The sequence below is a fragment of the Raphanus sativus genome, chromosome 7, assembly GCF_000801105.2.
Source record: "Raphanus sativus cultivar WK10039 chromosome 7, ASM80110v3, whole genome shotgun sequence".
Classification (NCBI taxonomy): domain Eukaryota; kingdom Viridiplantae; phylum Streptophyta; class Magnoliopsida; order Brassicales; family Brassicaceae; genus Raphanus; species Raphanus sativus.
In genome coordinates, this window is record NC_079517.1 from 15,770,934 (window position 1) to 15,796,672 (window position 25,739).

The following is a 25,739-nucleotide window of genomic DNA, read 5'->3' on the forward strand; positions in this document are numbered from 1 at the left end:
ATGCTGATGGCTTCATATGCACTAACTACACAAAACGTGTAAAGCTATATATTGATCTCAGCTTCATACGCTTTGCTTTCTTTCTTCTTTAGATCATAGGACCTTGCCCTTTATGGTTATGTAACTAGGGTATTTATATTCCATGTACATACAATCAGTGGCTCACATACTTCTCTATGATCACATTTCTGGTTATGTAATTTGAATAAACTTGGGTCTTTTGTGTATTTGTTTCTTTGAAATGAATTCAACTGTTATTTTGTATATGTGATGGTTAGAGGTAGAATATAAATCACTTTTCGATTTGTAGCATCATAATATGACTCTTACATCCATGAGTGGTTTAGCAATGTATAGTAGAAAGTCTTGGAGATCTGTTCGACTACCACTAAAATCACCTTTGATATTTTGTTGTATAACTCATTTAAAGATAAGACCAAAACTTATCTAGAGGTAGAAGTCAAATCGTGTTTAACATCCAATATATAATAAAGTTATTTTGTCGTTAAAAGAACAAGACTGCGACGTGATGACTGTTTGGAAGATATAGCAAGATCAATATGCACTAATCAGTTTGGCCTAGTTGGTGGTGGTGCCACATATATACACATGCCTTTGGGCACGTTAACTCTTCTCACTTTTCATTCTTTACATTATGGAGCAAACCCACTCACACATGCACACACATTTCATGAATTATAAACTAGTATTAAGGGACTATTTGCAGACTTAATATAATATGATACAGCTCAAAAGTGATGTTGGGGAGTAAGTTATTCGACCATCTACATTTCATTTTTCCTTTATAACTAATTATATGAGGCCTTGCTTTTGTTCTCGTTTCAAGCCTTCAAAGTTTGAGGACTGCTTCTGGTTCTTCTGGATACATAAAAGTATGTAGAAAGACAGTTCCTCCAAGTTCGCAACATATATAACAGTTGGGAAGTAAATATCAGAAAAGAGAAATGATGGTTGAAGTGGACTTGTTAATGTTTTCTCTTGGCAGCACACGGAAGTGGACCAACAAACTTAGAAGAAGTCGCATTTATCATGATGATGTTCTCTTCTGCTCCACATCTTGTTGTTCCCTTCTGTACTGTTTCTCCACAACGTTTTTAACTTATATACCTATCCTCTCTCTCTCTATATATATTTTCTAGATTTAGAAAACGACTGGGCATTTTTCTTAGATCAAATTCTAAGTAACCATTTTGTCAACAATCAGCACGATCCTTCCTTCGTCATGGAACATGAAAACAAAGAGACTTGCGAGTTTTCTCTATAATTTGTATACAAACTACAACATAGATTTTAAGCAAAAAAAAAAACAAACGACATAAATGACGAGTGAAAAAAACAACTTAACACCACGCATTGGCCTATTAGCTAAACTCTTAGATTATGTAATAAAAATTTAAAGGGTACAATAGTTCAAATTCTGATGAAAAGAGTATGGCTCTAACCGGTGACCAGCAAGGAATGATAGGAACAACCAGGAAAGGAATGGAGAGGAAAAAAATAATAGGAATATTGTTCCCTATTGTTCCTTCCCGGATTTCATAAGGAATATATTTCTTCTTTGATTCCTTAAATTAAAAAGAATGATAAGGAATACTGAAGAAAAGATATTCCTTATAAATGGTGTCGAATTTAAAGAATGAAAAGGAATTAATTATTCTCATTCCTTATAAATAGTGTCAAATTTAAGGAATAAAGAAGAATTACCCATTCTCACTCATTCCTTTAGTCACCTAGAAAATTTAATTTAAAAGAGTACAACAACAAACTAACTTAAATTCTATATATATACACTAAAAGCCAACTTGATTTAAAAATCACAACAAAGCCCATTAGTGAAATAAACTGAAATTTCTCAACTGAATTCCTTTATGCTCCTTTCTAGCTTGTTTCCGGTGACAAGATACCGTGGATCCTACAAGTTCAAGATTTGATCAAAAGGATGGATATTCATAAACTATTCAGAAACTAAAACCTTCGACCTCCTCTTTCTCAGCCCAAATCTTTCAAGACCAACATTCGCTGTGTTATTGGGCTTTGGGACAATCAGTGGTTATAGTTTCCATATTATAACAAAATGGGGCCTTGAAAAAGTGGCGCAAAGCTAACATATGCTATATTGACCTATGGCAAAAGCCGGATAGCCCACATCCCTGCAACGTTTCGTCGTTTCGGACAAGCAGCAGGATATCAAATAACACCCACACCGTAATGATGATAAACACGACAAAGACATTGGCAAAAGCAATAACCAGAAACAAAAGTCACAGGTACCAATAAAGAACCATGTGAATGACAAATTGCAGAAGTTAGTAGATATAAGAACAAAACAAAATTTCCAATAAACAACAAATATGCTAAGAGTCTCAATAAATCTCGTTACAATTCGATACAACATCTCTTCCATAGTTAACAAAACGAAATTTTAAAAGATTCAAAAGCAAAAAAAATAAAACAAAACACATGATAATGGTCAAACAAAACAAAAGCTCTGTCTGATTCTGAAATCAACTTAGCCATGAGTATTCAAAGCTTCCCAGACCAAGTTCTTAACCACAGGATTCGCCGCGTCTCTAGCTTGGTAAGCAGCTTTCTTCAACGTCCTAATAGTCCAAACATTCGCCTCCCACCAGGACAGACTCCTATACGGAAGATTATGCTTCTTGCAAAGCTCCTGAACCACCGGAGCCACTTTCCGTAAATGACAACGCGGCAGCCTCGGGAACAGATGGTGCTCCAGCTGAAACTGCAACCCACCAAAAAACCAATCCATATACGAACTACACGAGATGTCCAGCGTCCCCGCAGCCTGCTTCTCGAACCAGTCGGCCCCCGTGGGCGGACCCACGTACACATCAGCAGCGAAGTGGTTAAGCGTGAACTGAATATGCTGAAGAGCCGTAACGGTAAAGCTAGTGAACACGAAGAAGAACCTCTCCGGCCAAGTCGGTAAACAAGAAACCAAGAGCGGGAACCAAGTCCAGAACACCAAGATTCCCGCGAAGTTGAGAGCGCGATCGGGAACCTCGCGTTTGGAGAAGAGGAGGAGGAGCGTCTGCACGAAGAGATTGATTCTCCCGAAGCACATGACGGGGTAGTAAGTGAAGTGCTGGTAGCTGACCAAGAGCCTCGCTAAGGGATCGAAATCGAGTTTCCGATCGTAGAATCGGGAAGTCAAGGAGGTGAAGAACTTGGACGAGACGGCGAAGACGGGGATGTGCTGGAGATCCGGATCGTAGTCGAGGCTGTTACACGCGAGGTGATGCGCGTTGTGAGTCCACTTCCACCACGCGATCGAGATCCCGGTCAGGCAGTTACCGGAGAGGAGCTGAGCGAATCTGTTGTACGATTCGCTCGACATGACGACGTAGTGCCCCGAGTCGTGGCCTATGTACGCGCTCTGGATCCAGAGGAGTCCGAGCGTCGCGGCGGCGATCTGGTGAGCGAGGATCGAGGTGCAGGCCAGGACGCCGTAGAGAACGGCGGCGAAGAGGGCCGCGACGAAGGATAAGGTGTAGAGGGTGACGTGTCCTTTGTTCTCGAAGAGGCCGAGCTTGCGGAACTCGGCGGCCATGCGGCGGTAGTCGCGGGAGACCTCGGAGATTTGGAAGTCTCTGACGTGGTAGCCGGTGAAGAGGTCGTCGAGGTGGCGCCACGCGGTCCCGGGGTGGAACGCGGTGAACGCGTCGGTGACGTCTTGGCCGACGAGGTTGAGGATCACAGCGTCGCCTCCGGGGTGGGATTTGATCCAGTCGGAGACGTTGTAGACTTTGCCTTGGATCGAGATCCATAGATCTCCTGGTTTGTTGTGGTTTTTGAGGTCTTCGTTCGTAATGTACTTTTTAATAACCGTCTCTTCCGCCATTGATGACGAATCGAAAAAGCTCTGGGGGGATCTGAGTCTGTGGCGATTGGTTTCTCGTTTTTTTTTGAGATTCGATTGATAAAAAAGGTTGGAGATTAGAGAGATACACTAACCTTTTTATTTACATAGTAATGGGATCTTGAATCTGAATTTGAATCGAATCCTTCTCTAGAGTCAGAGAGAGCTTGTTTATCATCCTTGTGGGTGTATTTATGGTTTGCTTTTATATCCACTGTCCCCAAGCGTGACGACTTCAGTCGTTTTCACGTGCGAGTCTCTTTCCTTGTAATTTAAAGAGGGACAATTTTCAAAATTAATTGTTTGTTATGTTTAAATAAGAGCAATTGCATTGGATATACATAAAAAAAAGATTATTTAGGTATATGGAGAAGGTACTGTGAATTCTCGGTAATAACCCTAGCTGTCTCATTCTCTCTCCTTCTCTTGCGTCGTCTCTTTTCCTCTCCTTTCCTTCTCTCTCCTCCATCTCCATGTCCTCTCCTCCCAATCCCACCGCCACCATCTCTCGTCTCTCCCTCTCTGATTCCAATCCATCCAGCTCAATCCCCCTTCCTCTGTGAATCGCCATCATCGGATTCACAACTACGGCCAATTACTCACGGAAATCCTAGTCTCCCAAGGCCACACCCTCCTCGCCTACTCTCGATCTGATCACTCCGTCTACGCCCACCGTGGCGTCTCTTTCTTCACCACAGATCTCCACGACCTCTGCGAACGCCACCTCATCACCCTCTTCGTTGACGTCCTGTCCGAGACCTGCAACCTCGAGCCCAACCTACTTTCATGAATGGTGGATTGATGAGAGGCACATAGATCGTCGGACTTGCGAGAAGGCGAGCTCCAGTCACAACTGCTGCGGCTAGGGTCTGCTGGGTCTGATGGCTCTGCCTATATCTTCTCTACTCCTCTCCCAACTGTCTGATAAGGATCTGAAACTCACCTCTCTATATAATTAAACACTACTGCCACTGTTGTTATCACCTTTAAAAATAACATTTGTTTTGATGATGGATCTTGAAGAAAAAAAAAACAAACCCGACACAAATCCTTATTGGCCAAAACGTATTGACTTTTTGTTGTTGTTGTGTCATTACTTCTAAGGAGTTAAAGGTACACACACTTTCACCTTTGTTTTTGATTATGCTTTACACTTACTAAGTTTGCGGAACCGTCTTTTGTTTAATCGATTATTTTAGAAGTTGTTAAAACATCATAAATGTAAATTCAGATAATAAAGTCTTTGTTCTTGTTCCCAATGATTTTCACACTTTGGTTTTGATTTAAAAATTGAGAGATCTACAAGAAGAGTGTAGAAAGAGGTGAGGTGGAGACTACAAGAAATACTCTTCAAAGAAAAGGAACCAATTTTGAAGTAGTTGTGATTGAAATGAAGAGTATAGAAAGAACTCAAGTTGATGATGAGTTCATGCTCTCCTATACATTGAATACCATGACTTGTACACTATTGAGCAAGAGGAGAAGAATGTAAATTGGTTTTGCCTCATATAACCAATTACCTAAATAAAAAGATTTGTGCATGGATGCCTAAATATTTTTGTTTTTATGTATTTCTAGCTAAATAGCTCTTTAAATAAATCAAAAAGAGGAAACTTAGCGCTGTCCCTCGTAGTTGTGAAATGCAAGACAGGCCATGTGTTATATCTTTAGATATTTTTCATTGTATGTCTATTATCATTTATTCTTTGTTTGGTGTCTGTCAACATTAAAAAGAAATTGTATACTATTCACCAAAGGCCAACTATAAGACCGAAAAAATATAAGAAAATAGTTGTCAATTAATCAAATTATCTTTTACTGAAAACTGAGTGTGTTTAGCTTTTACAAAATTATTATTTTTATTATAGATTACAGGAAATGTTTAGCATATATATAATTTTTTTGATATGGAGAAGTAATTTTGTAAAATCAGAATTTAAACTTCTCAAAAAATAAAAATAAATTAGAATTTAAAATTGAAAGTATATATATATAGGTTTGGCTACAATAATATATCTTCATGACTTTGGAATAATCACTTTATGTTAAAAAGAAGATTTCTTAATGCACTTGCACCGACCCTGTTGCTCAACTGCTCTCCAGGACTCGGTCCTATCCTATCCGATAGATGCCCAGCTGGTACTCTTTGATATCTTTTTGTGATTTATTGTTAACTCATGAAGATTTGTTTCCCTTATTGTAGATCTGAAATAATTGTATTTTATTTCAACCACGAGCAATTATTAGTTTTGTTTCCAAGTGTGGTAGAGACAAAAAAAAAAGGTCAGATATACGTAACTATACCCTTTGGTAAATAGTATTAAACTGCATGTCGACAAAACAGAATTTAAATAATATAAATCGAACAGTGAATGGGAGGGAAATTCCTCAACCAGGAAATTAAAGGAAGACTTTTTATGTTAAGGAATGTATAATGGAGACTGGGCAAAGCAAGTAGGGGGGGAAGATGATCATTCACTTTAACATACAGAATATTCAAATAATGTCACTTTTGTTTTTACTAAAATTCATAAATATAAAAGTTATTCGAGATTATAAAAGTTTGAGATTGGTACCAAGTTACCAACTATTAAGAAGACTGTACCAACTATTAAGAAGAAGTTTATTATGTTCAGTGAAATGAAACTAGACCTATGTACGTAAAGGGGTGGTAAGGGCCCATAATTGGCATTGCACATGTATATAAGAACCTCACGTGCACTTTGTACTAATGAAATAGACGGGCCATAATTATGTATTGGGCTTTAGTCTTCAAAGCCCATTAGTAAAAACTGCTACTAGGAGGGAATGATTTGTTTGAAAAAGTAACGAGGAATCTTCAAATTCCAAAATCTCTTCTTCTACACGTTTCTCGTAAAATAAATTGTTAAAAATTCGACTGGGAGGAAGGAAGTTCATGATTCCCTCCATCTTTCAGACGAAGATTTTATATGATATTAGAGAGAAGGAATCTGCATTTGTATAAGGTTTTGAGGGTTTAGTAGGTGTGGATTGTGGAAGGAGAGAGAAAGAGCAATGTGGAGTTCGATTGAGAATTTGAAGGACAACTTGAACAAGATCGCGCTCGATGTGCACGAAGACGATGAAGAGGGTCTTCAAATAGCTGATGATAATGTCGGTGGATGCAAAGCTTTTCTTTAGGTCGAACATATATAATTACCAATAGTATTTCAACATCATTATCTTGATAAAGTATGTAGATTCTCTATTTGCTAAATTTTTCTTAGGTATGCAATCATGCATTATAAGGTCTTAAACTAATAGATTGGCTTGCAATCTTCTCCAGGGAAACAACGATCAGTCACCCAACAAGCTTCAAAAATCTGTGTCACTTTCAAAAGGTCGAGGCCATATGTCCAATGAAAAAGGGAAGGACACTGATTCAAAAAGTAAAGGAAAAGGTAACATCATTGTTCATTTCATCGTGGTGTTGAATTTGTTTGGTTTGTAAGACTCATACATCAGACTTTCCGAAAGAAGTTCTTTTTGGATACATCTTGTAATGCAGTTTTAGCAGTGGTGAAAGTGCCTTTTATTTATGTGCAATGTTCTCTTTTGGTAAACACTGATTTTATAAGCCTGACTGTATTCTGGACGCCATTTTAGGCCCCTTGCTGATATGCTAGAAGATAGAACAAAATCACTGGCAGCCGTTCAAGCTAAAGAACTTGCTAAAGAGCGTAAAAAAGCTAAGAGATATGCAGCTTTCTCTGCAGGGTATAATATACTATCATTAGTTGCTTATTGCTTCTTTTCTATCTCTGCTATCTAGTATTCTCACTCACCTTAATTCATCAGAGGAGCGGAAACGGAGTGAATCATTCGAGGAGGAACTCGAGTCTCTGAGGTTAGATAAGAACAAAGACTTTAAGTTAGAAAAGACTTGCATTTTTTTCTGTATTCATTTAGGAATAAATAACTCTTGCTTACAAGTTTGTGATTCTCTGTATTTCGTCTGTTTGCAGACCTCGTTGGATATTAGCAAAGTGCGTAGTGAATTGGATGCAAAATTACTTGAACAAGGTTCTTGATCATATACATATACGTTTTGCATTGCGTTCATGAAATGTGAATCAAGTATCTACATACCCTTATGCCTTTTCAATATTCAACTAGACGGAAACTGAAACCTTTCCTGGAAAAGAAGAAATGGAGCAGCCTAGAAACGGATTTGAAGGAAACACAAAGAGGAAGGTATAAAGCACGGCAAGAACTAAAACGACTCAAACAACACTTGCTTGCTAGAAAAGGTCAGCTATTGTATCAGTAGCTTCTGGAAATTATCTCTGTTTTCCTTGCGACACTCTTAAAATTTGTTACGACTTCAATCTAAAACAAAGTTTAATTGTATTTCTCTTTGATATTTTTCTGAGAAGATTATGGATTTATATTTTATTGTCCATAATTCTAAAACATAACTCTTAAGCAGGCAATGGCTAGTCAGGAGGATAACAGGCTGAGTAATGACCAAGCAAATCCGGAAGTTAAAGGAAACAATTGATGACTTGAATCAAAAGCTAACAAATTGTTTGAGAACAATCGAGTCCAAGAATGTTGAACTTCTAAATCTTCAAACCGCTCTTGGCCAGTACTATGCCGAAATCGAAGCTACGGTTGGTATAATATGAGGAAAATGAGATTCTTACACGCAATTTATCAATAGAGTTAGTCATCAAATAAAGTAAAGGAAGACATCACATCCTTTTGCTGATATATATATTTGATAATGAAAGAACGTTCTCTTCAACTTTTTATTTGGTGTAAGAACTTAGAAATAAACATTTTTATCATTATATAATCTCATCGTTCACATCAAATAGCCCAAAAAATGCTCACGCCAAATGATAGAAATGAACACAAGTAAAAACAGAGTAACAGATTCTTATCGAGTCTTGTGTAGAAATATAAATAAACAGAAATGCCCCAAAAGACCAAAACAAAACGTCAAAGGGGATACAGAGAGATAGTTACTTCATTATAAAGTGTCTAACCCAACTTTGCTTTCAGGGAAGCAAGAGGGATCTTAGAAAGAACTTTCTCATCGAAAACCATGTAATGTTTCTTCAGTTCCTTCATCGTCTTCTCTGCCACTGGATCCACCTTGTCCTCATGTTTCTCATACAGCATCGGTACTGTATGCAACACCACAAAACCTGTTTTGTTTCCCGCCCACACGCGTGCACACAGTTTAGATTCAACAATGGGAAAACTCAAAATCTTTATGCAACTTCAAAACTTTTTATTGGTATGAATACTTACATATGTAGACAAGGGTCAAGAAGTTGAACCAGTTGCCCACAACAGAGATTATCCACAGCCCAACAACCACCTGAGAATTAACATCCAATGCACATTGAACAAATAAATACAAGCCTTTTCACAAGAAAGAAAGAAACACATTAATAAAATTCTCAACTTAGACACATTCTTAACTGCACAAATATACATACCATCAGAAACTTCTTCAAGTCCCTTCCTAATGCAATGCTCCTTAGGATAACGAAGGCCTGGTTCAGCTCGTTTCTCAGTGCAGAAGCAATCAAAATGAAATGTTCCTCTTTAACATGGATTTCAGGAATTTTAGGTGGAGGCCTGGAAATAAAAGAGTAACATTTTAAGCATAGCACAAACAGAAGCATAGAGGTTGTAACTTGTAACAGGATTAACTCAGCAAAAAGAATGCTTACTTTTTCATAAAGGCATGAGCATTAGACCACAAAAACATGGCAGCGAGGGAGAATATCAAAATGTGACACGCAAGACTCAACAAATGATACTCAACCAACTCGAACAGGACCCATATGGCAGTCGCTACACCAAGAACAGCGGCTGAGAGCTTCTTGTCCCTCCACAAGAACACATCAGCAGCTGCGCAGAGACAAGTTCAAAACCCAACAAGAAAAATCAAAATCTTGTACCATAAGACATGGATGGTTTGAAACCAAAACAAAACAATAAATCTCAGACTGAATAAAAAACCAAGGTTTAGATACACAGACCAGACCCTATTAACCATCCACCAATGAAAAGCATATAAATTGTCTTATTACAAATCACATTGTATCAGTTCCGACAAAGCAACTTGTAATCAGATACTAGATCGTTGCATTGCAGATCAAAGCAGAATAAATTAAAAAAAAAGGGAGAGATTCAGATGAAAACGTACGCAAGCCACCGCCGAGGACCTTGTGAACAGGCTTCTCTCTACCAAACAATCGGTATATCTTCGCCTTCAAAGCCGACGGAGACTCCGGTTTCTCGTGCTCCGAGTCCGACGACGATGATGAATCGTGATCGTGGATCTTCTCAGCTATCTTCTCCATCAGAGACTCTTCCGTGTGCACAGGTTTCTCCGATTCTTCCGCCATTTTTTCGATCCAACCAACGTAAAGAGAGAGGAAGCGAGAAAGAAAGAGAGGTGAGAGAATAGGTTTACGAGGGCTCTATATATGTACGAGCCTGAGGTTCGGTGTACCCGGACCACGAAGTTAAGTTAACGGCGTTAATCTTCGAATGAGGAAAACGATAGAACAGACGTTAACGTTTAGTGCCTCGAACGTGGGGGCAACCCAATGCTAGTGGCTTGGTGCGACTTTTATTACTTTTTCATAAAAGTAACCGACAGGGTCCGAATAAATTTTGTACACGTGTCAACAACTGGATCAATAAAGCTGAAAATCAACGGCTCACTTATTTTCTGACTAAACAGTCGTCGTTTCTAAAATTTCGGGTCCAGTAAAAACTAAAAAAATCTCCGTTGCCGGGACTCGAACCCGGGTCTCTCGGGTGAGAGCCGAGTATCCTGACCAGCTAGACTACAACGGATTTTGTTTACTACATGTACAATGTTCTAATTCACTACATATCTTCCTTTGGTCTCTTGTTGCTGCGAAGCGAGTCCAAAAATTCAAACATTTTTTGGTATTTCCTTTTTCATTTGTTTAAAATTTCAAACTTTTATTAATTCATTAATTATTCTTTCTTTAATCAATCCTCAAGGAGAGTACAAAAGAAGAAAAATACATGTAACAAAAGCATCAAAAGAGAGGCTTTTTCCCATTGATCATTCCAAACAAATGATCAAGAACTTGTCTACCAGCATCACGAAGACCTGAGTGCATATACTCATTCGTTACCCAAAGCCTAACACCCGAAATCTGAGAAGCTGTTTCCATCACTAGCTTGAAGTTTACATACATATCTTCATAGTATACTGCGGCAGCAACAGGCACCTAACCAGAAATAAAATCATGAAATAAAACTGTTTGATCAATAAGAATGAAAAATGATTAATAATACCTTGTTGGTTTTTAATGTAGCAGCATCGTATAACGGAGGCCAATCCTCTTTCTTGGCCAAGATATCTGCGGCAGCTTTGAATGGTTTCAAGGCATGGATCTCATCAAACATCCATGGAAATATCATCTGCAAAAATCAAATCCAAATTCTCATTTCAATGCGAGTGTCGAGAAATCAACCTTAAAATTCAAAACTACTCCAAACAAGTTACCTCTCCAGTGAAGAGTACATTTTGGCCTTCTTTGACTGCTCTCATTGCATCAAATTTGTGCTCAAATTTTTCCCGTAATCTATGAGCAGACCATCTTGATGAAGCACCCTAAGAAAGTTTCCAATTAATAAAGTGTGAAACAGGAAAGAAGATGAGGAAGAATATACCTCACAGTATATAGCCTCGTGGAGAAGAGCATAGAGTGGGTTTGTATCAAAAGAATGCCAAGTCTCAAACTGCAAAACATATCCTCCAACCATATAATCAGACTCTATTGATTCCATCTTACAACAGATCAATAACAATTCTCTTACAGCGTTTAAGAAGAACTGACTGATACGCTTTGGTGATCCAGGTACTAAAATAGGATCCCATACTCTCTCCAACCTATGATCAAGAAAGAAAGGCAAGGTTTAATACAGAGATTGATAAAAGAAATATTAACAAAGCTGAACTCTCTCTCTTACATGTAATGCAGGCGCTCAAAACCAGTGCTTGATCCTAAACCAGAAAGACCAAGAGTTTGAAGACCATGGGGAGTGAGGACGCCTCCTGATGGAAGAGATACCTAAAGACAAAGAATTCAAAGACAAGTAATTAAACTAAAACTAAACTGGTCAGTGAAATTAGAGGAATTGTTTTGGACCCCTTCCTCTCACCCCTCCACCTTCAGATTCAGCCAAGTAAGTCACAAGCTCACGAACAATCTCAACGTCTTCAGGGAACCTCTTGTAGTATTTTTCGTTCTGACGAACAACTTGCTCAAAACCAGCATCATACACATCATCTGCTGTGCATGGTTTGCCAATCGGTGGGATTCCTCCGGTTATCAGCACTTGTTTTAGTCCTTGAGGCGCAAAGCTCAGGTAAGTCAATGCACAGAAGCCACCAAAACTCTGCAGAAACACCAATCCACATGAATAACAAATCAAATCACAAGAACTGAAGCAGAGCCTGAACACATTACCTGACCCAAGATAGTCCAGGGATCAGCATTAGGAACAAGACGAACTCTGATAAACTCAGCATCGTTGACTATATTATCAGCTCGGAAGTGAACCAAGTAATCAGCTAAATCACTAGCTGATTTGAACTGAAGCATAGAGGAAGACGTCAACGGAGTTGACAAGCCTGTTCCTCTCTGTGCAAGAACAAAACAAAAAAAAAAGTGAGTGAAACAGAGAGACTAATAAGAAAGGAGTGTTGAGAGAGTATATAAAGTAGAATACTACTTGATCGAGTAAGATGACGCGGAACTCTTCACAAGCTCGTTGGATCCAACCACCAGATTCACTAGGTCTTGGACCTTCGAATCCAGGACCACCCTGTAGATACAATAGATACGGCAACGCCTGCTCCTCTTTCCCAACTGTTGTTATAATCAATTTGAGCTTCAGAATCACATAATAAAAGGCTTTGATCTTTAAAAGCTTGCTTACCAGCAACGATCTCTCGAGCGAAGACGGTGATTTTGGGAGAATTTTTGGAGTAATCGAGAGGAACTGAGAATCGATGGTTTCGTAACCGGAGCTCCGGCACGGAAAACCACTTCTCCGTGACGTGCTCCGTGGAGATTGATCCTGATCCAGCAGCAGCCATGGAAGTGATTACTCGGTAAGATCTCCTGCGACGGTAGAAAGTGATTAAACCGGAAAACGAACCGGATGATGATTCTGATTGAGAGAGTATGAAAGGAGTCAACTTTGGAATCGTTATCCTCCTCAAAGGAATCGGAGTCAGCAGCGCGTGAATCGCCAACATCGTTTCTTTTTTTTAATTTGCTTTCTTCTTAAAAGAAACGATTTTTATCCATCGTGTTCTTATTAGTAAAATGTTGTTTACTGTGAAAAAAAAAGGGAAAATTGGTAATATGGAACAACTAAACTATAGTATTGTCCCCTTAGAACAAAATCAATTTTTGTCACTTTTGGACATTCACTACCCTTTTTGTATATAAAAATTCATATCAATGTTTTTACAATGCAAAAAAATTAAGAAAAATAGTAAACATAATGTAGACAAGGGTGTGCATATAAAAAAAATATTTTTATATTTTAAAATATTTTGAATCTGAAATTCAAAAATGGGTTAAAAGTGGTTGAACATCAAATCTACCATCTACGGAGATGTAGAATATATACTCAACAAAAGATACAGTCGTCTACCAACCGTAGGAAGGGTAATACACGAAATACATTGGCAACTACCCAAGCAGAATACCAAATCTTCATTCATATCATACTCTACACTTCTGGTAGCATTGAAGTCCTACGCTAATTGATTTATCAACAACGGTAGAAAATACATTATAAAATTTGTCTTCTTATCTACTTTCGTGGTATACCATATTCTACTTACCGTTCTAGTTCCTACGTAGGTAGTATGTAAGTTCTACATTCTGAGAAAGCAAGATCCGAAAATCTAGCCTAAAACGGTTAGTAAATATTGTGCAAATCGTTTAAATCTTTTTTCTTTCCTTTTTTAATTTCTTTTCCTAAAATCTAGTCTTCTTCCACACACGATTTCTGAAAAAAATCGTAGGAGTTTTCTTCATTTCCTAGTTCTTCAAACCTTTGTCACTCTAAAATATGAAGATTCACATCTATGCTTCATGTGGTTTGTGGAAATCGTCGATAAACCATGGATGGGGATTTCTTGTTGATGAAGGAAAAGGAGGCAGGTTACTTACTTTGGACACAAGTTCAAGCTTTGAAAAGCTAAAGGTTATGGTCTGTGAAGACTTCGGAATTGATGCAAACATGGTCAGTATAGAGCTGAGTTACTTACCTTCTGATTTGATCAATAGCATCGACTCACCACCTGTTATCATCACCAATGATCGGCAAGCTAGTAATTTTCTTACATATGTGAAGATCAAAGGTTCGACGCGGTTGTGTGTGACTATGAAATCGCCTAATCTTGCGGAAGAAGGTACTGAGTCGCCTAACAGAGAGTCAGTGTCTATGGAGTCTGACGATTCAGCTGATATGGAATCAGAAGAAGATGTTGAGGTACATGACAGTGATGATGACAAAAGGTGCAAGAAAGAGAAGAGCAATGAAAATAGTCTTCGCTTTGCCTTGGTGGATGTTGTGAAGAAGGGTCAACATTTCAGTTCCAAAATGCTTTTGAAGGCCGCATTCGAACTATGTGCAATGAAACATAATTTCGACTATGTGGTTGCCAAATCGGATAAAAAAGTGTGGTACGTTCGTTGCGCAGATGATGATTGCAGCTGGCGTGTTCGTGCAGAGGGATTAACAGGTTCATCATATTTTATCATAAAAAAATATGTACCTGAGCATTCTTGTGCTCCATCCAATAGGAACGGTTCTGTTCGGACAGCTTCAGCAAAAACAGTTGCTACTTTGATAATGCATAAGTACGAAACTGCAAAAGAAGGGCCGAAATCAAATGATATAATCCAGTATATGCGTATGGAACATGGAGTTGAGATATCATATTCTTTGGCATGGGATGCACGTGAGTTTGCAATCAACGCAGTGAAAGGTATTCCAGAGAAAGGTTATGAAAAAATTCCCAAATACTTGCACATGATGAAGGAAGCAAATCCAGGGTCACACACAGCTTATGAAAGTGATAGAAAAGGGAGATTCAGATTCCTCTTCATCTCGTTTGGTCAGAGTGTTCGCGGTTTCTATGCTGCAATTCGAAAAGTTATTGTTGTGGATGGGACGTTTTTGAAGAGCAAATACAAAGGAGTATTATTGGTTGCTACTGCATTAGATGGAAACTCTAATTTATATCCTATTGCATTTGGAGTTGTCGACTCAGAGAATGACCTCGCGTGGGAGTGGTTTATGAGACAGCTTAATGTGGTAATTGTTGACGAGCATAGTTTAGCTTTTGTGTCTGATAGGAATTCCTCAATTGCTAAAGCTATTGCCAGAGTTTACCCGCAATCTCATCATGGAATTTGCATTCACCACTTGCTGAATAATGTTGTCACAAATTATAGTGGGAAAGGTATGGCTGGTTTGGTTGCCAAGGCTTCAAAAGCTTATCGAGCTGCTGATTTTCGTAAGCTGTTTACTGCTATTTTTTCTATTAGTCCTGAAATTGGAAAGTATCTCATAGATGCCGATGTGAGGAAGTGGGCTCGTTGTCAATTTCCGGGTTATAGATATGATATTAGGACTAATAACCCTGCGGAGTCGATAAATTCTGCTTTACGTACGCCTAGAGAGTTTCCAGTAATCCCTTTATTGGACAGCATTAGGGAAATGATGACTCGATGGTTTTTCAAACGTAGAACTTTAAGTTCTAAACATTCGAAGCCACTGACCATTGCTGTGGAGAAGAAGATTGACAGAAGGATTGAGAAGGGTAAAACGTTTAAGGTCTTCCCAGTTAGCGATTTTAGATTTTTGGTTCAAGGTGACAGTTTCGACTGCATGGTAGACTTGGTCAGACGCACATGTTCTTGTGGGAAATTTGATCTGATAAAAATCCCATGCAGACACGCTATAAAAGCAGGCTTCAGTGTAGGAATAAAAGCACACGCACTCACAGACGACATGTACACCACTGCGACGTGGCAGTCAGCTTATGAAGAAAGCATAAATCCAATTGGTGTCCCCGAAGATTCATGGAAAGTTCCATCTGCTGTGGAGGAGTCGAAAGTCCTTCCTCCAAAGAGTAGACGAGCTGCGGGTAGGAGAAAGAAACGCAGATATGAGACAGCTGAAGATAAGATCCGTGCGTCTCAAGGAAGCGAAGGATCTAAAGTTCGCAAATGCAGTCGATGTGGGAATGGAGGTCACAACAGGAGAACATGTGATAGAGCAATATAGGATACTCATTCGTTCTATGCGAATTGCTTCCAGAGATTATGTGTTTTTTTTCTTCTTGGTTCTATTGATGTTATGTTTCAGAATTTTAATCTCGAATTCTGTTTGATGCAGATTGCAGGATTGTTTGACAATTGAATTTTATGTTTCAGATATTGTGTTTTTTTCTTCTTGGTTCTATGGAAGTTATTTGTTTTCTTCTTCTCTGTTTATGCAAGTTATGTTCAGTTTTTTACATGTCTAATTGAGTTTGATGCAACTGGATACTTGACGATATAACTGGAAATTTGAAAAGTTCAATCTTTGATTATTAACTTGACAATGTAACTTGAATCAGAGAACCATTACAATATCATTCACTTTTGGACAACAAACATAAAATACTGAGAATGGATCCTACACAACCTACATCGGCCGAATTCTTATGTTTCACAACTTCTTCCTGGATTGTCTTCTTCATAGAATTTCTCAGATCTTCAAGCTCCTCAGCAATTCTCGTTTGATGCTCATCCATCCTTTGAATCTCATCAATTATAGCCTCGTCGACCCACTTAAAAAGATGCTTCTCTTTCTTTCTCTGTTTCAAAATAGAACAACAGAGTCAATGGCCATTGTAGAAGAAACAGAGTCAATTGCCATTATAGAAGAAACAGAGTCAAACGGAGAAGCATTTACCTGCAAACCAATCTCACATCTGAAGAATCGTCTGTATGGATTCTCCTCCGTTTTTGAAACATAGGTGATAATCCCCTTCCCACACCAGCATCTGGAAGGGATCCCTCCATTGATTTTCATGTTCGGCATTTTCATTGACAATGAGAGCGATGAAATATGTAGGGTTTGTGGCTATGTAATGGTCTTATATAAGACTTTTTTTAGGGCAACCAATGCTTGTAATCGGACATTGGGTTTTAGGGTAGATTTGTATGTGTTTTGATTTGATTAATAACATTTTTTTGGCATGGATTAACATTTTTAAAAACTTTTAAGTTCTATTTTATTATTAAGATTTGTTTTTGATTATTAACGTTTTTTTAAAATTTTAAGATCTATATTGATTATTAAGATTTTTTTTTAAATTACTAACATTTTTTAAATTTTAAGATCTATTTTGATTATTAAGAATTTTTAAAATTATTAACGTTTTTTAAAAATTTTAAGATCTATTTTGATTATTAAGATTTTTTTTAAATTACTAACATTTTTTAAATTTTAAGATCTATATTGATTATTAAGATTTTTTTTTAAATTACTAACATTTTTTAAATTTTAAGATATATTTTGATTATTAAGATTTTTTTTTAAATTACTAACATTTTTTAAATTTTAAGATCTATTTTGATTATTAAGATTTGTTATGATTAATTTGGTTTGAATAGATTGTCCTTCTTTAATCCCTTATAGGGTATATAAAGAGGTTGAAATCGCTTGTCTTAGTTAACTGTCATTTAGGGTATATTTAGGGGTTTCTATATTCGCTTGTCTTAGTTAAGTGTCATTTAGGGTATATTTAGGGGTTTCTATATTCGCTTGTATTAGTTAAGTGTCATTTAGGGTATATTTAGTGGTTTCTAATTTTAAGTGTCAGTACTAGTTTAGTTTATGTCCTCAGATACATGCATAACTAAAAGAATCTGCATTCAAATGAGTAGAATAAAACAGTAACTAAAACAGTCAAATAACAACTTAAAGAGTCAAATAAAAGAGTCAATTGACAATCTTCTTCCTAAACAAGGCATAACTAAAAGACCTTCACTAAAGTTCCACAAGAGGATTTGTAATTGTCTTTGGAGGAGTGAACTTTGCCATTCTTGAAACAAGCACTGGATCATTAGCAGCTTCCCAGAGGTCATAAGCAATCTTTTGACGAGCCTCACGAATGTTTTCGTCATTCACCAGAGATAAGTCCAAGCCTAGAAGATGGCATTCTATGTGCTTCAAGGCATATACTCCACAATCACTGGCACTACTGTTTAGTACGGACATTAGGGCGTAACTGACAGTGTATTTATTGACCTTGAGTTGCTGACCGCTTGAAGACTGAACTGCTTTCACAATTCTAGGGATGAGATTGGTAAACGGCTCCAATGCCTTGGGGTATTTCAATCCCTCACAGTCAAAAACCTGTATCGAACGAGCAACAAAGTCGACACACATAGAAATCCAGTGCTTACCGACATTTAGGGGCACATACATGCGGTTAACATCAAGATCCCACATTTGTCCCGTGCGTCCGTGTGCTGGAAGTTCACCAATGCCATACTGGTGTAGTATTCCTGTTACTTTGAATTTCTTCTTGTCCTTCCTAAACTCTTCGTAAAAGTTTTTCATTTGATTACTGAACATACATGTCATGAAGGCGACTTTATTTGGAACCCATCGTCGCAAGGAAGTCCTCTCAGTAAATAAGTACATCATAGCATCAATTTCCTGGAAAAAATGGATAAAATATTGTAAGTTGGTGTATAGAAAATAGGAATCAAAAATTAAAAACTCACGTGATTCTTCAGCCACTCTGTAGGTCCAATGACACGTGCTGCTAACTCACTTGTGAACATAGAAGGTCCAATTTTCAGTTCCCTGCAATGTAAATTGTAGTTAGAAAATATCATGCAATTCTAAAACATTAACAACTCACAAAACTTACTGGGAAGTAGAGGACCACTCAATCAGTTTGGCCCATGAATCCTCAGGGACACACACTAGTGAATAATCAGGATCATTCACCCGGTCTTCATTCAGTTCAATATCTTTGAGAGTAGGTGGTCTCCAATCCGTAGGCTTAAATGAAGAAAGTGGATCAACCGATTCAGCTGGTTCTTCACCATCGAATGTTTGTGAGGGATCAAAATCTTTAACATTTGATGCTTGCGAAAGGTTACCCATGGCGTTTTGTAATGATTCTTGGGTCCCCTTATCTACATAGTTCGATGATAGAGTCAAATTCTTCAAAAAATCCAACATCTCAATGTCATCCTGTTAATAAAACCAAACATAACATTAATAGCATAAAAGAGTTAACATAACAAATACAGAAAATTGTGTTACACCACACTTTTACAAGCCGATATACTACATAGCATAATACAAGGAGATTACAAAATAGTCAAACCACAGAGTAACTTAGAACAGAAGATAATTTGTCCGATATATTACAAAGCTTCATGTTTTCGTTACCTTTCTTACTGGCCGAGAACTACGACGAAGCAGCAGAGGATCCACACTGTCAGCTGCCTTGCCTTTGGCTTTTCTCTTTGCTGCTAAAGGATCCTGACTCTGTGATGATTTTTCTTGTTCTTTCCCAAGTGTTGCTGATGGACTCGGAATCTCAGATGCTCTGTCTTTTCCAACTGTATCTGAAAGATCTGTAATCTGAGACACCTTATCCTTGAGCAGAGTAATATCATTGTCAAACTTGTCAAAACGCTCTTGTATGTCCTTCTGCACCAGCTCCGTAAATGAGGTGAAAGAAGCCTTGAACAAACCCTCAATGAAGGTCTTCATTTCACCTGAGACACCACTGTTATGTTCAGCCGCTCGATCACAGAGCAGCTGTTTTTTCCGAGACTCGACACCAGGATCAATTAGCTTACGCTTCCCCCTTTTTGCAATAACAGCTGCTTCTTCTTCAACAGCTGGATCCTCTCCAACAGCCGGTTCCTCTGCAACAGCCGCTTCCTCAACATCCTCTTCTGGATCAGATAAGTCCATATTTGTAGGCAAAGTCTCAACTTCCCAAGTGAACTGCTTCCAGTCTTGTTTCGCATCAATGAGAGCAACAATGCGACTGACTCTTTCGTCATTCTTCTCATCTTCCCTAAAGAACTCAGGATTATCTATCGCAGTCGAGCTTCCAGTAGATGATATAAACGGAAACAGCTTTCCCTGTGAAGAACAAATAAAACAATAAGCATAAACTGGCACTAGTTGAACTCAATATTAATATAAGAAAGATAACTACCTTGTCAAAGTGTGACTCTAGGCTGGTGATATCTTGGTATGATACCTTTCCACTGCCTGTCCAATTTCTACATCTCACTTTGGTCAGGGTTTTCTTCTTCTTTGTACCCACCATAGACCCGATGTCCGGGATTGCCTCCATAATCCATATCTGAAACGCATATGAGAAACCATCCAACACATAGCTGTTCTTCAGATGCAAATCTTCCCTTGCTTTGAAAATTGATGCAGTGAGCTCATCAAACGCGCGAAGACCCCAAGGATACATCCTCATTTTCTCAAAATCCATCACCAAACGAATCAACTCGTGAGGAATAAACACTCTCAAATCCTTAGCAAGGACGAATCCATGTATAATACATAGATAAACTAGCCTCACCCTGTCGACATACGACCACTGGTTGCAGACTTTGAGAAGCTCATCCCTTATCATCAACAAGTTGACCTTTCTGTTTTTATTCAGCACTGTGCTCCAAAACCCCTTATCACTCTTCCAGTTATTGAAGTCTATTTCCGGTTCTTCTCTGAACTTCAATCCAGTGACAGCATAAAACTTTTGCATAGAAAACCTGAGAGGCCTATTTGCAAACAGAAACCACAACTCATGAAGCTTGGAAACCCTGAGCTGCTTGCATATGAAGCTGTGAACAATCTTCCCTGAGTAAATGAGCTTGTTGTCTACGATTGCCAGAATCGGACCAAAGACATGATCCTTCAAAACTTCATCATACTCATCCTTGAGAACCTCCTTCACCGTTTCCAGAAGTGTACGTCTACAAGTGTTGTTAATCTTATCAACCTTGCACTCAGCTCCTTCTTCAAGAATCCGTTTTGGAAACTGTAAAGCCATTCCTGTAAAACATGAAATCAAAAACTTCAACTCAAAATCAACTCAACATAATGTAAAAGCTGATACCAAACCTATTGGAACTTTAAAAAATGGATACAAAAGACAATACCAAACCAAAATATAACTCAAAATCAATTCAACAAGAGACTACAATCAACTCACAAAGTTTGACTTCATCTCGTTAGTCTTGCAAAACATAGTACAAAGTCGATTTTAAACCAAAATATAACTCAAAATCAACTCAACAGCAGACCACAATCAACTCGCAAAGTTTACTTCATCTCATAGACTTTCAAAACATTGTACAAAGCCACACAATCAACTCAACGAGAAACTAAAATCGAATTGTGTTTTTAAGTGAATCGAATTGTGTTTTAAACAATTCAATCTCTATCTACTACAAGCACATTAACGAAATAAAGAAAAAAATCATTTAGGGAATTTCGAAACCCTAACCTTTCAATTGGGAATCGAGATGTAGGAAGAGCAGAAGAGGATCAATGTGAAGCAAATGGTCACTCAGAGGCTTGAAGAACCCCTATCGGCTGCAGCGGAGAGTGACGACGACGGTGGTTCGCAAAGAGGAGAGACGGAGAGAAACTGGAACAACAACGGAGAGATGTGAGGACGACGGAGAGGCGTGACTACGACGACGGAGTGATGAGATGACGAGTTCAATCTCTCCGACGAACGGATTCAACCAGAGAAAGAACACGGCGGAGATATCGCCTTTCGCGAGAGAGAGAGTCGGAGACTCCAATGTTAATTTTTTTTTTTTACTTCTACTGTCTTTACTTTTTATTTTTATGCAATGTTATTTTTTTTTTTAACTCTTGTTTAGTAAGGGAAAAGGACAAAACAGGATTTGTCTTATTATTTATTCTAAGGGGACAAAGATTATGATTTATATTCTAAGGGGACAATATTAGAGTTGTTTTGTTCCTTATCGGCAAAATTCCCAAAAAAAAAACACATCCTTTAGGAAGGACCTGAATTTTGAAAGGGTACTAGTACTACTGTCCACGCGAGACGTTGCACTTAAACATCCTTGAGTAATGTCATCAATCGACATTAAGTAAAGTGTCTGGAAATCTTTGTGAATAAGTCAGAAACGACATCCGCTATTCCAACTAAGGAAAATTATAACTAGTCGAGAGAAAAGAACGCGCATCAAAGCATAGAAGATAAAAGCTGTGACACATTTATGTAAAATGTTGTTTACTGTAAAAAAAAAGGACACATCCTTGAGGAAGGACCTGAATTTTGAAAGGGTACTACTGTCCACGCGAGAAGTTGCACTTAAACATCCTTGTGTTGATCAAAAAAAAAAAACATCCTTGTGTAAGAGCATTTCCAATGGTGAGACTACCATTGGAGTCCTTAAGCTTTATTTTAATAATTTTTTTTGTTTTAGAATAGTTAAGGATTCTAATTCAAAAAATCAGTCCAATGGTGTATTCCATTTAGGAATCCTTAAGGAAAAAAAAAATTTATAATGTGAAATGTATATGTTTAGAAGTGAAACAATATTTTAGTAAGAAAGCACATATGTTCAAGCAACTTATCCTCTTAGCAAAGAGCGTATGATTGGACCAGAGGCTCTTTTCTTCCACCAAGGTCCTTATCATTCCACACTCAAGCGGCTTGTTCAGTCGTCCTTCATCCCTTCTGCTCTTAGACCAACGGTCTCTCACATCGAGCTCCTCGTGCTTAAAATCCTCGCTTCTAGAAACGGCCTGAAGATATGATTAGCTCGTCCTGTCATCATAATTTTTTTTCATTTTGATATGTAGCAGTAGAAGTATTTTAGTTGCAATAAAAAGAGATGAGACATATGAAAAGCAGACCTTGTAACCAGAGTAGGAGCAGTAGAAAGGACAGACAGATGAAGAAAGGGAATCACTGTAATTTCCTTGGTTCTTTATGGCAAACTCCATCACAATCTTAGATGTTGCCAACAGTGAAGTCGAGTACTGAGGATCAACTTCTCTGAAAACCATAGAAGCTGCAGCCAGAGCTGATGCGGTTTCAGCTGCTACATCAGAACCGGGATTAGAAGAGGATACTGAGTAGACTGTACGAGGTGTGTCCATATCTTCAGGCCGTTCCCAGCATTTATGATCAGCATTAGGGTCTCCTACCCCGACGTAAAGCTTCCCGGGAGTGGCTCTAGCACATTTCAGCAGACAAGAGCTTGATGACATTCCTTACACACCAAAAAATACAAAAAGGTAAGAACTTCAAGATCATTTACCAACCACTCAACCTTCCTGCTTATTAATCTAACAAAAGTCAAGAGACTTTAAGGCTCTGCATATCTAAAACTCAAAGATACATAGCAGAGGAGATTATCCACATAGCTTATTCGACGGGATGCAACAGAGAACGAAATTATATTGTTTTTGTTTTTGTATTAGAAAGAACGAAAGTGAATACATTCAATCCAATCATGCAAAGCATTTAAAAACCCAAAAAGACAACAACTTTAAAATAAAAAAGGAAAGTTCTTTATCCTAATCAGACACAAACCCCACTGCACGATTCTAAAAAATGGTGAAATCGGAGAAGCAAAACGACGAGACTTACGGGAACTGAACCAAGCAAATGGCTCGTCTGTAGATTAGCGAACGACTCATCCATAATGATCGAAAGAGCGATTCTTTACAATCGCATCCACGAGAACGATATGATCGGGAGATTGAGAGAGGAAGGTTGGGCGACGAAGAAGAAGAGGAAGGTGATAGAGGTACCATGGTGGGAGATTGAGAGAGAGGGAGAGGAGGGAAGAGAGATTGAGAGAGACACGTGTACTAAGGATTGAGTCCTTCCAAATTCCAATCATTCTCCAAGGATTGATCTTTCACTAATTAAACCAAAATATTATTATTATATTTATTAATCCTGCTAAAGATTTGGGAAGGATTCCCGTTGCAGATGGTCTAATGATCAATGATGTACTGTATATTACTGAAGACTGATCTCTTATATATACTAACACAAACACAATAAGTCAATAAATAGTTGTCCTGGTCAAATATAACGAAAGAATATAATCTTTATGATATTTTGTTTACAAATTTAAAGTAAAAAAATTATATATATATATATATATTTTTTTTTTCTTGCCTAGAAAGATTGATTTGAACATCGATTTTTTTTTGGACAAATCTTATCGATTTGAACATCGATAAGATTACATATATATATTTTCCATGTATAGTTTTTTTACATCACTTTTCCATGTATATGCTCCTTTTATTGTCTAATAAGAATTGAACATTGATAAAAATAAATATATTCTTTTCATATATAGTTGAATATGCATTTTTTGCCTAATAACATTTTAGTTAAAGTACATATATTAGAAGACCAAACGTATTGTGTAGTTGAAATTAGTAGGAGAGACTAAGAAAATTCTCTGCGTTTAAAGAAACTTCTCAATGTTCAAAAAAAAAAAAAAAAAAAAAAAAAAGAAACTTCTCTGGAGTTTCTTTGTGATAGATCCCTTGAATTGCTTGTGTTTCTCTATCACTGCTGCTACATATAATCAAAAACCGTTAAAGCAAATTCCTTAAACTCTTCCCAAGTTTGTGGCCAAGTAAACAAATGAAAGATTGGTGGCGTTTCCTCTCAGTAGAGAAGCAAAACATTCATCCTTATTGATCTGTTCAAATAGATACCAACACAGCGTTCCAAAAAAAAGCGTTATTAAAAAAAAAGATACCAACACCCTTATAGGATTCAGTACTCATCATCGCTCTGAACCAAAAAAACTTAAAATAGTAGCAACGTTTAAGGAAGCCGCAATGTTGTTTGTCAGAAAAAAAAAACAACCAAGAAACAGATCAAATTCTACATTGAGCAGTCACCACATCTCTTAAGTAATAAGTTTGTATCCTTTTTTTTGAAAAAAAAAGTTTGTATCCTTTTGAGCAAGGAATCCAAAGAAGCTACAACTCTGTTCTGCTAAAAGATTCAAGACCAAGGAAAAGCTTGAAACCTGAACTGAAGCAATAAGAAATTGTACATCACTCTACAATCCAAAAGGCAAACTGCCTATTTTCTGTGCCCATTAAAAAAAAATCATCACACTTGTAACTGGACAGTACACTATTCCAGAACAATACATCAACCACAACTCAGTTTTCGCTAGGGCTGTTCAATATGGTAAAACTGAACCGTAACAAACCGAACTGAACCGAACCGAAATAGACAATATGGTTTGGTTTTGGTATATACCATACAAACCCAATAGATAAAATTTTATAAAAATCGTAGGATTTAGATATTGTTTGGTTTATAACTGATTAAACCGAAAAAACCGAACAAAATCAATCAAAAGTAGAAACATGTAAATATGTATATAAAAACTATTTTTTATATAAATTAATTTTTATTAATAACTATTATCATATTTTTAACAATAATAAAAAAACTCTAATTTGTAAAACACTTGAACTATAATTAAGTAATAATTCATTGCGACTGAGACTTTTTATTTTCTTAGTTTTTCTTTCTTTGTGCTTTATTTTAGCATTAACTAAATTGAAGTGAAGATTGTAAATTTGATAGACAACAATTAGTGAAAATTATTCATAACTTTTTGCTTATCTATAAATGAACATAGTTTCATATTCAATCGAAGAATCATGACTTTGATAAACACTAAGTATGAAATAGTATAAG

General features: G+C 37.5%; 7 protein-coding genes, 2 long non-coding RNA genes and 1 other non-coding gene across 11 annotated transcripts; 3 read left to right on the forward strand and 7 right to left on the reverse strand.

Moving 5' to 3' along the window:
* Positions 1 to 2,337: 2,337 nt before the first annotated feature.
* Positions 2,338 to 4,125, reverse strand: LOC108818116 (delta(8)-fatty-acid desaturase 1). Its single transcript, XM_018590983.2, has one exon. It carries the CDS (start codon positions 3,881 to 3,883, stop codon positions 2,531 to 2,533), a length of 1,353 nt encoding a protein of 450 aa, XP_018446485.1. The 5' UTR covers positions 3,884 to 4,125; the 3' UTR covers positions 2,338 to 2,530.
* Positions 4,126 to 4,211: 86 nt separating this feature from the next.
* LOC130497783 (uncharacterized) lies at positions 4,212 to 5,454 on the forward strand. Its single transcript, XR_008936764.1, has 2 exons — positions 4,212 to 5,014; positions 5,199 to 5,454. It is a non-coding gene; the product is annotated as an uncharacterized LOC130497783 (long non-coding RNA).
* Positions 5,455 to 7,575: 2,121 nt separating this feature from the next.
* On the forward strand, positions 7,576 to 8,576 carry LOC130497453 (uncharacterized). Its single transcript, XR_008936440.1, has 3 exons — positions 7,576 to 7,769; positions 7,888 to 7,945; positions 8,039 to 8,576. It is a non-coding gene; the product is annotated as an uncharacterized LOC130497453 (long non-coding RNA).
* Positions 8,577 to 8,690: 114 nt separating this feature from the next.
* LOC108814557 (reticulon-like protein B6) lies at positions 8,691 to 10,350 on the reverse strand. Its single transcript, XM_018587155.2, has 5 exons — positions 10,089 to 10,350; positions 9,610 to 9,790; positions 9,373 to 9,514; positions 9,182 to 9,251; positions 8,691 to 9,075 (listed from the first exon to the last, which is right to left on the reverse strand). The coding sequence occupies exons 1-5, from the start codon at positions 10,288 to 10,290 to the stop codon at positions 8,909 to 8,911; spliced, it is 762 nt and encodes a 253-aa protein (XP_018442657.2). The 5' UTR covers positions 10,291 to 10,350; the 3' UTR covers positions 8,691 to 8,908.
* A 324-nt stretch (positions 10,351 to 10,674) lies between these two features.
* Positions 10,675 to 10,747, reverse strand: TRNAE-CUC (transfer RNA glutamic acid (anticodon CUC)). Its single transcript has one exon. It is a non-coding gene; the product is annotated as a tRNA-Glu (tRNA).
* A 115-nt stretch (positions 10,748 to 10,862) lies between these two features.
* On the reverse strand, positions 10,863 to 13,223 carry LOC108814367 (uncharacterized). The gene is made up of 10 exons (XM_018586922.2): positions 12,872 to 13,223; positions 12,665 to 12,801; positions 12,400 to 12,573; positions 12,092 to 12,328; positions 11,900 to 12,000; positions 11,747 to 11,819; positions 11,600 to 11,668; positions 11,433 to 11,540; positions 11,222 to 11,347; positions 10,863 to 11,154 (listed from the first exon to the last, which is right to left on the reverse strand). Exons 1-10 carry the CDS (start codon positions 13,191 to 13,193, stop codon positions 10,960 to 10,962), a joined length of 1,542 nt encoding a protein of 513 aa, XP_018442424.1. The 5' UTR covers positions 13,194 to 13,223; the 3' UTR covers positions 10,863 to 10,959.
* Positions 13,224 to 14,020: 797 nt separating this feature from the next.
* Positions 14,021 to 16,246, forward strand: LOC108815508 (uncharacterized). The gene has a single exon (XM_018588088.1). The coding sequence runs from the start codon at positions 14,021 to 14,023 to the stop codon at positions 16,244 to 16,246; it is 2,226 nt and encodes a 741-aa protein (XP_018443590.1).
* Positions 16,247 to 16,595: 349 nt separating this feature from the next.
* LOC108816830 (uncharacterized protein At4g04775-like) lies at positions 16,596 to 17,047 on the reverse strand. Its single transcript, XM_018589391.2, has 2 exons — positions 16,919 to 17,047; positions 16,596 to 16,820 (listed from the first exon to the last, which is right to left on the reverse strand). The coding sequence occupies exons 1-2, from the start codon at positions 17,045 to 17,047 to the stop codon at positions 16,596 to 16,598; spliced, it is 354 nt and encodes a 117-aa protein (XP_018444893.2).
* A 2,097-nt stretch (positions 17,048 to 19,144) lies between these two features.
* Positions 19,145 to 22,061, reverse strand: LOC130497661 (uncharacterized). Its single transcript, XM_056990644.1, has 3 exons — positions 21,510 to 22,061; positions 20,205 to 21,055; positions 19,145 to 20,128 (listed from the first exon to the last, which is right to left on the reverse strand). Exons 2-3 carry the CDS (start codon positions 21,051 to 21,053, stop codon positions 19,406 to 19,408), a joined length of 1,572 nt encoding a protein of 523 aa, XP_056846624.1. The 5' UTR covers positions 21,054 to 21,055; positions 21,510 to 22,061; the 3' UTR covers positions 19,145 to 19,405.
* Positions 22,062 to 22,390: 329 nt separating this feature from the next.
* On the reverse strand, positions 22,391 to 23,970 carry LOC108838371 (endoglucanase 9). Of its 2 annotated transcripts, none has more exons than XM_056990645.1 (3): positions 23,640 to 23,970; positions 22,901 to 23,259; positions 22,391 to 22,789 (listed from the first exon to the last, which is right to left on the reverse strand). In XM_056990645.1, the coding sequence occupies exons 2-3, from the start codon at positions 23,255 to 23,257 to the stop codon at positions 22,544 to 22,546; spliced, it is 603 nt and encodes a 200-aa protein (XP_056846625.1). In that variant the 5' UTR covers positions 23,258 to 23,259; positions 23,640 to 23,970; the 3' UTR covers positions 22,391 to 22,543. The 2 variants fall into 2 exon arrangements, with proteins under 2 accessions (XP_056846625.1, XP_018466821.1); XM_018611319.2 differs by having other exon boundaries at positions 22,391 to 22,811; positions 23,640 to 23,942.
* Between the last annotated feature and the right edge of the window lie 1,769 nt (positions 23,971 to 25,739).

Coding starts and splice junctions, on each gene's coding strand:
- LOC108818116 (XM_018590983.2), bottom strand. CDS start 3,883: ATGGCGGAAGAGACGGTTATTAAAAAGTACATTACGAACGAAGACCTC.
- LOC108814557 (XM_018587155.2), bottom strand. CDS start 10,290: ATGGCGGAAGAATCGGAGAAACCTGTGCACACGGAAGAGTCTCTGATG. Junction 9,515..9,609: donor GCTCATGCCTTTATGAAAAA/GTAAGCATTCTT, acceptor TTTTATTTCCAG/GCCTCCACCTAAAATTCCTG. Junction 9,252..9,372: donor ACTTGAAGAAGTTTCTGATG/GTATGTATATTT, acceptor GTTAATTCTCAG/GTGGTTGTTGGGCTGTGGAT.
- LOC108814367 (XM_018586922.2), bottom strand. CDS start 13,193: ATGTTGGCGATTCACGCGCTGCTGACTCCGATTCCTTTGAGGAGGATA. Junction 12,802..12,871: donor CGCTCGAGAGATCGTTGCTG/GTAAGCAAGCTT, acceptor TTATAACAACAG/TTGGGAAAGAGGAGCAGGCG. Junction 12,574..12,664: donor GCGTCATCTTACTCGATCAA/GTAGTATTCTAC, acceptor GTTCTTGCACAG/AGAGGAACAGGCTTGTCAAC.
- LOC108815508 (XM_018588088.1), top strand. CDS start 14,021: ATGAAGATTCACATCTATGCTTCATGTGGTTTGTGGAAATCGTCGATA.
- LOC108816830 (XM_018589391.2), bottom strand. CDS start 17,047: ATGCCGAACATGAAAATCAATGGAGGGATCCCTTCCAGATGCTGGTGT. Junction 16,821..16,918: donor GATGTGAGATTGGTTTGCAG/GTAAATGCTTCT, acceptor ATTTTGAAACAG/AGAAAGAAAGAGAAGCATCT.
- LOC130497661 (XM_056990644.1), bottom strand. CDS start 21,053: ATGGCTTTACAGTTTCCAAAACGGATTCTTGAAGAAGGAGCTGAGTGC. Junction 20,129..20,204: donor TAGAGTCACACTTTGACAAG/GTAGTTATCTTT, acceptor TGTTCTTCACAG/GGAAAGCTGTTTCCGTTTAT.
- LOC108838371 (XM_056990645.1), bottom strand. CDS start 23,257: ATGTCATCAAGCTCTTGTCTGCTGAAATGTGCTAGAGCCACTCCCGGG. Junction 22,790..22,900: donor GCTCCTACTCTGGTTACAAG/GTCTGCTTTTCA, acceptor TCATATCTTCAG/GCCGTTTCTAGAAGCGAGGA.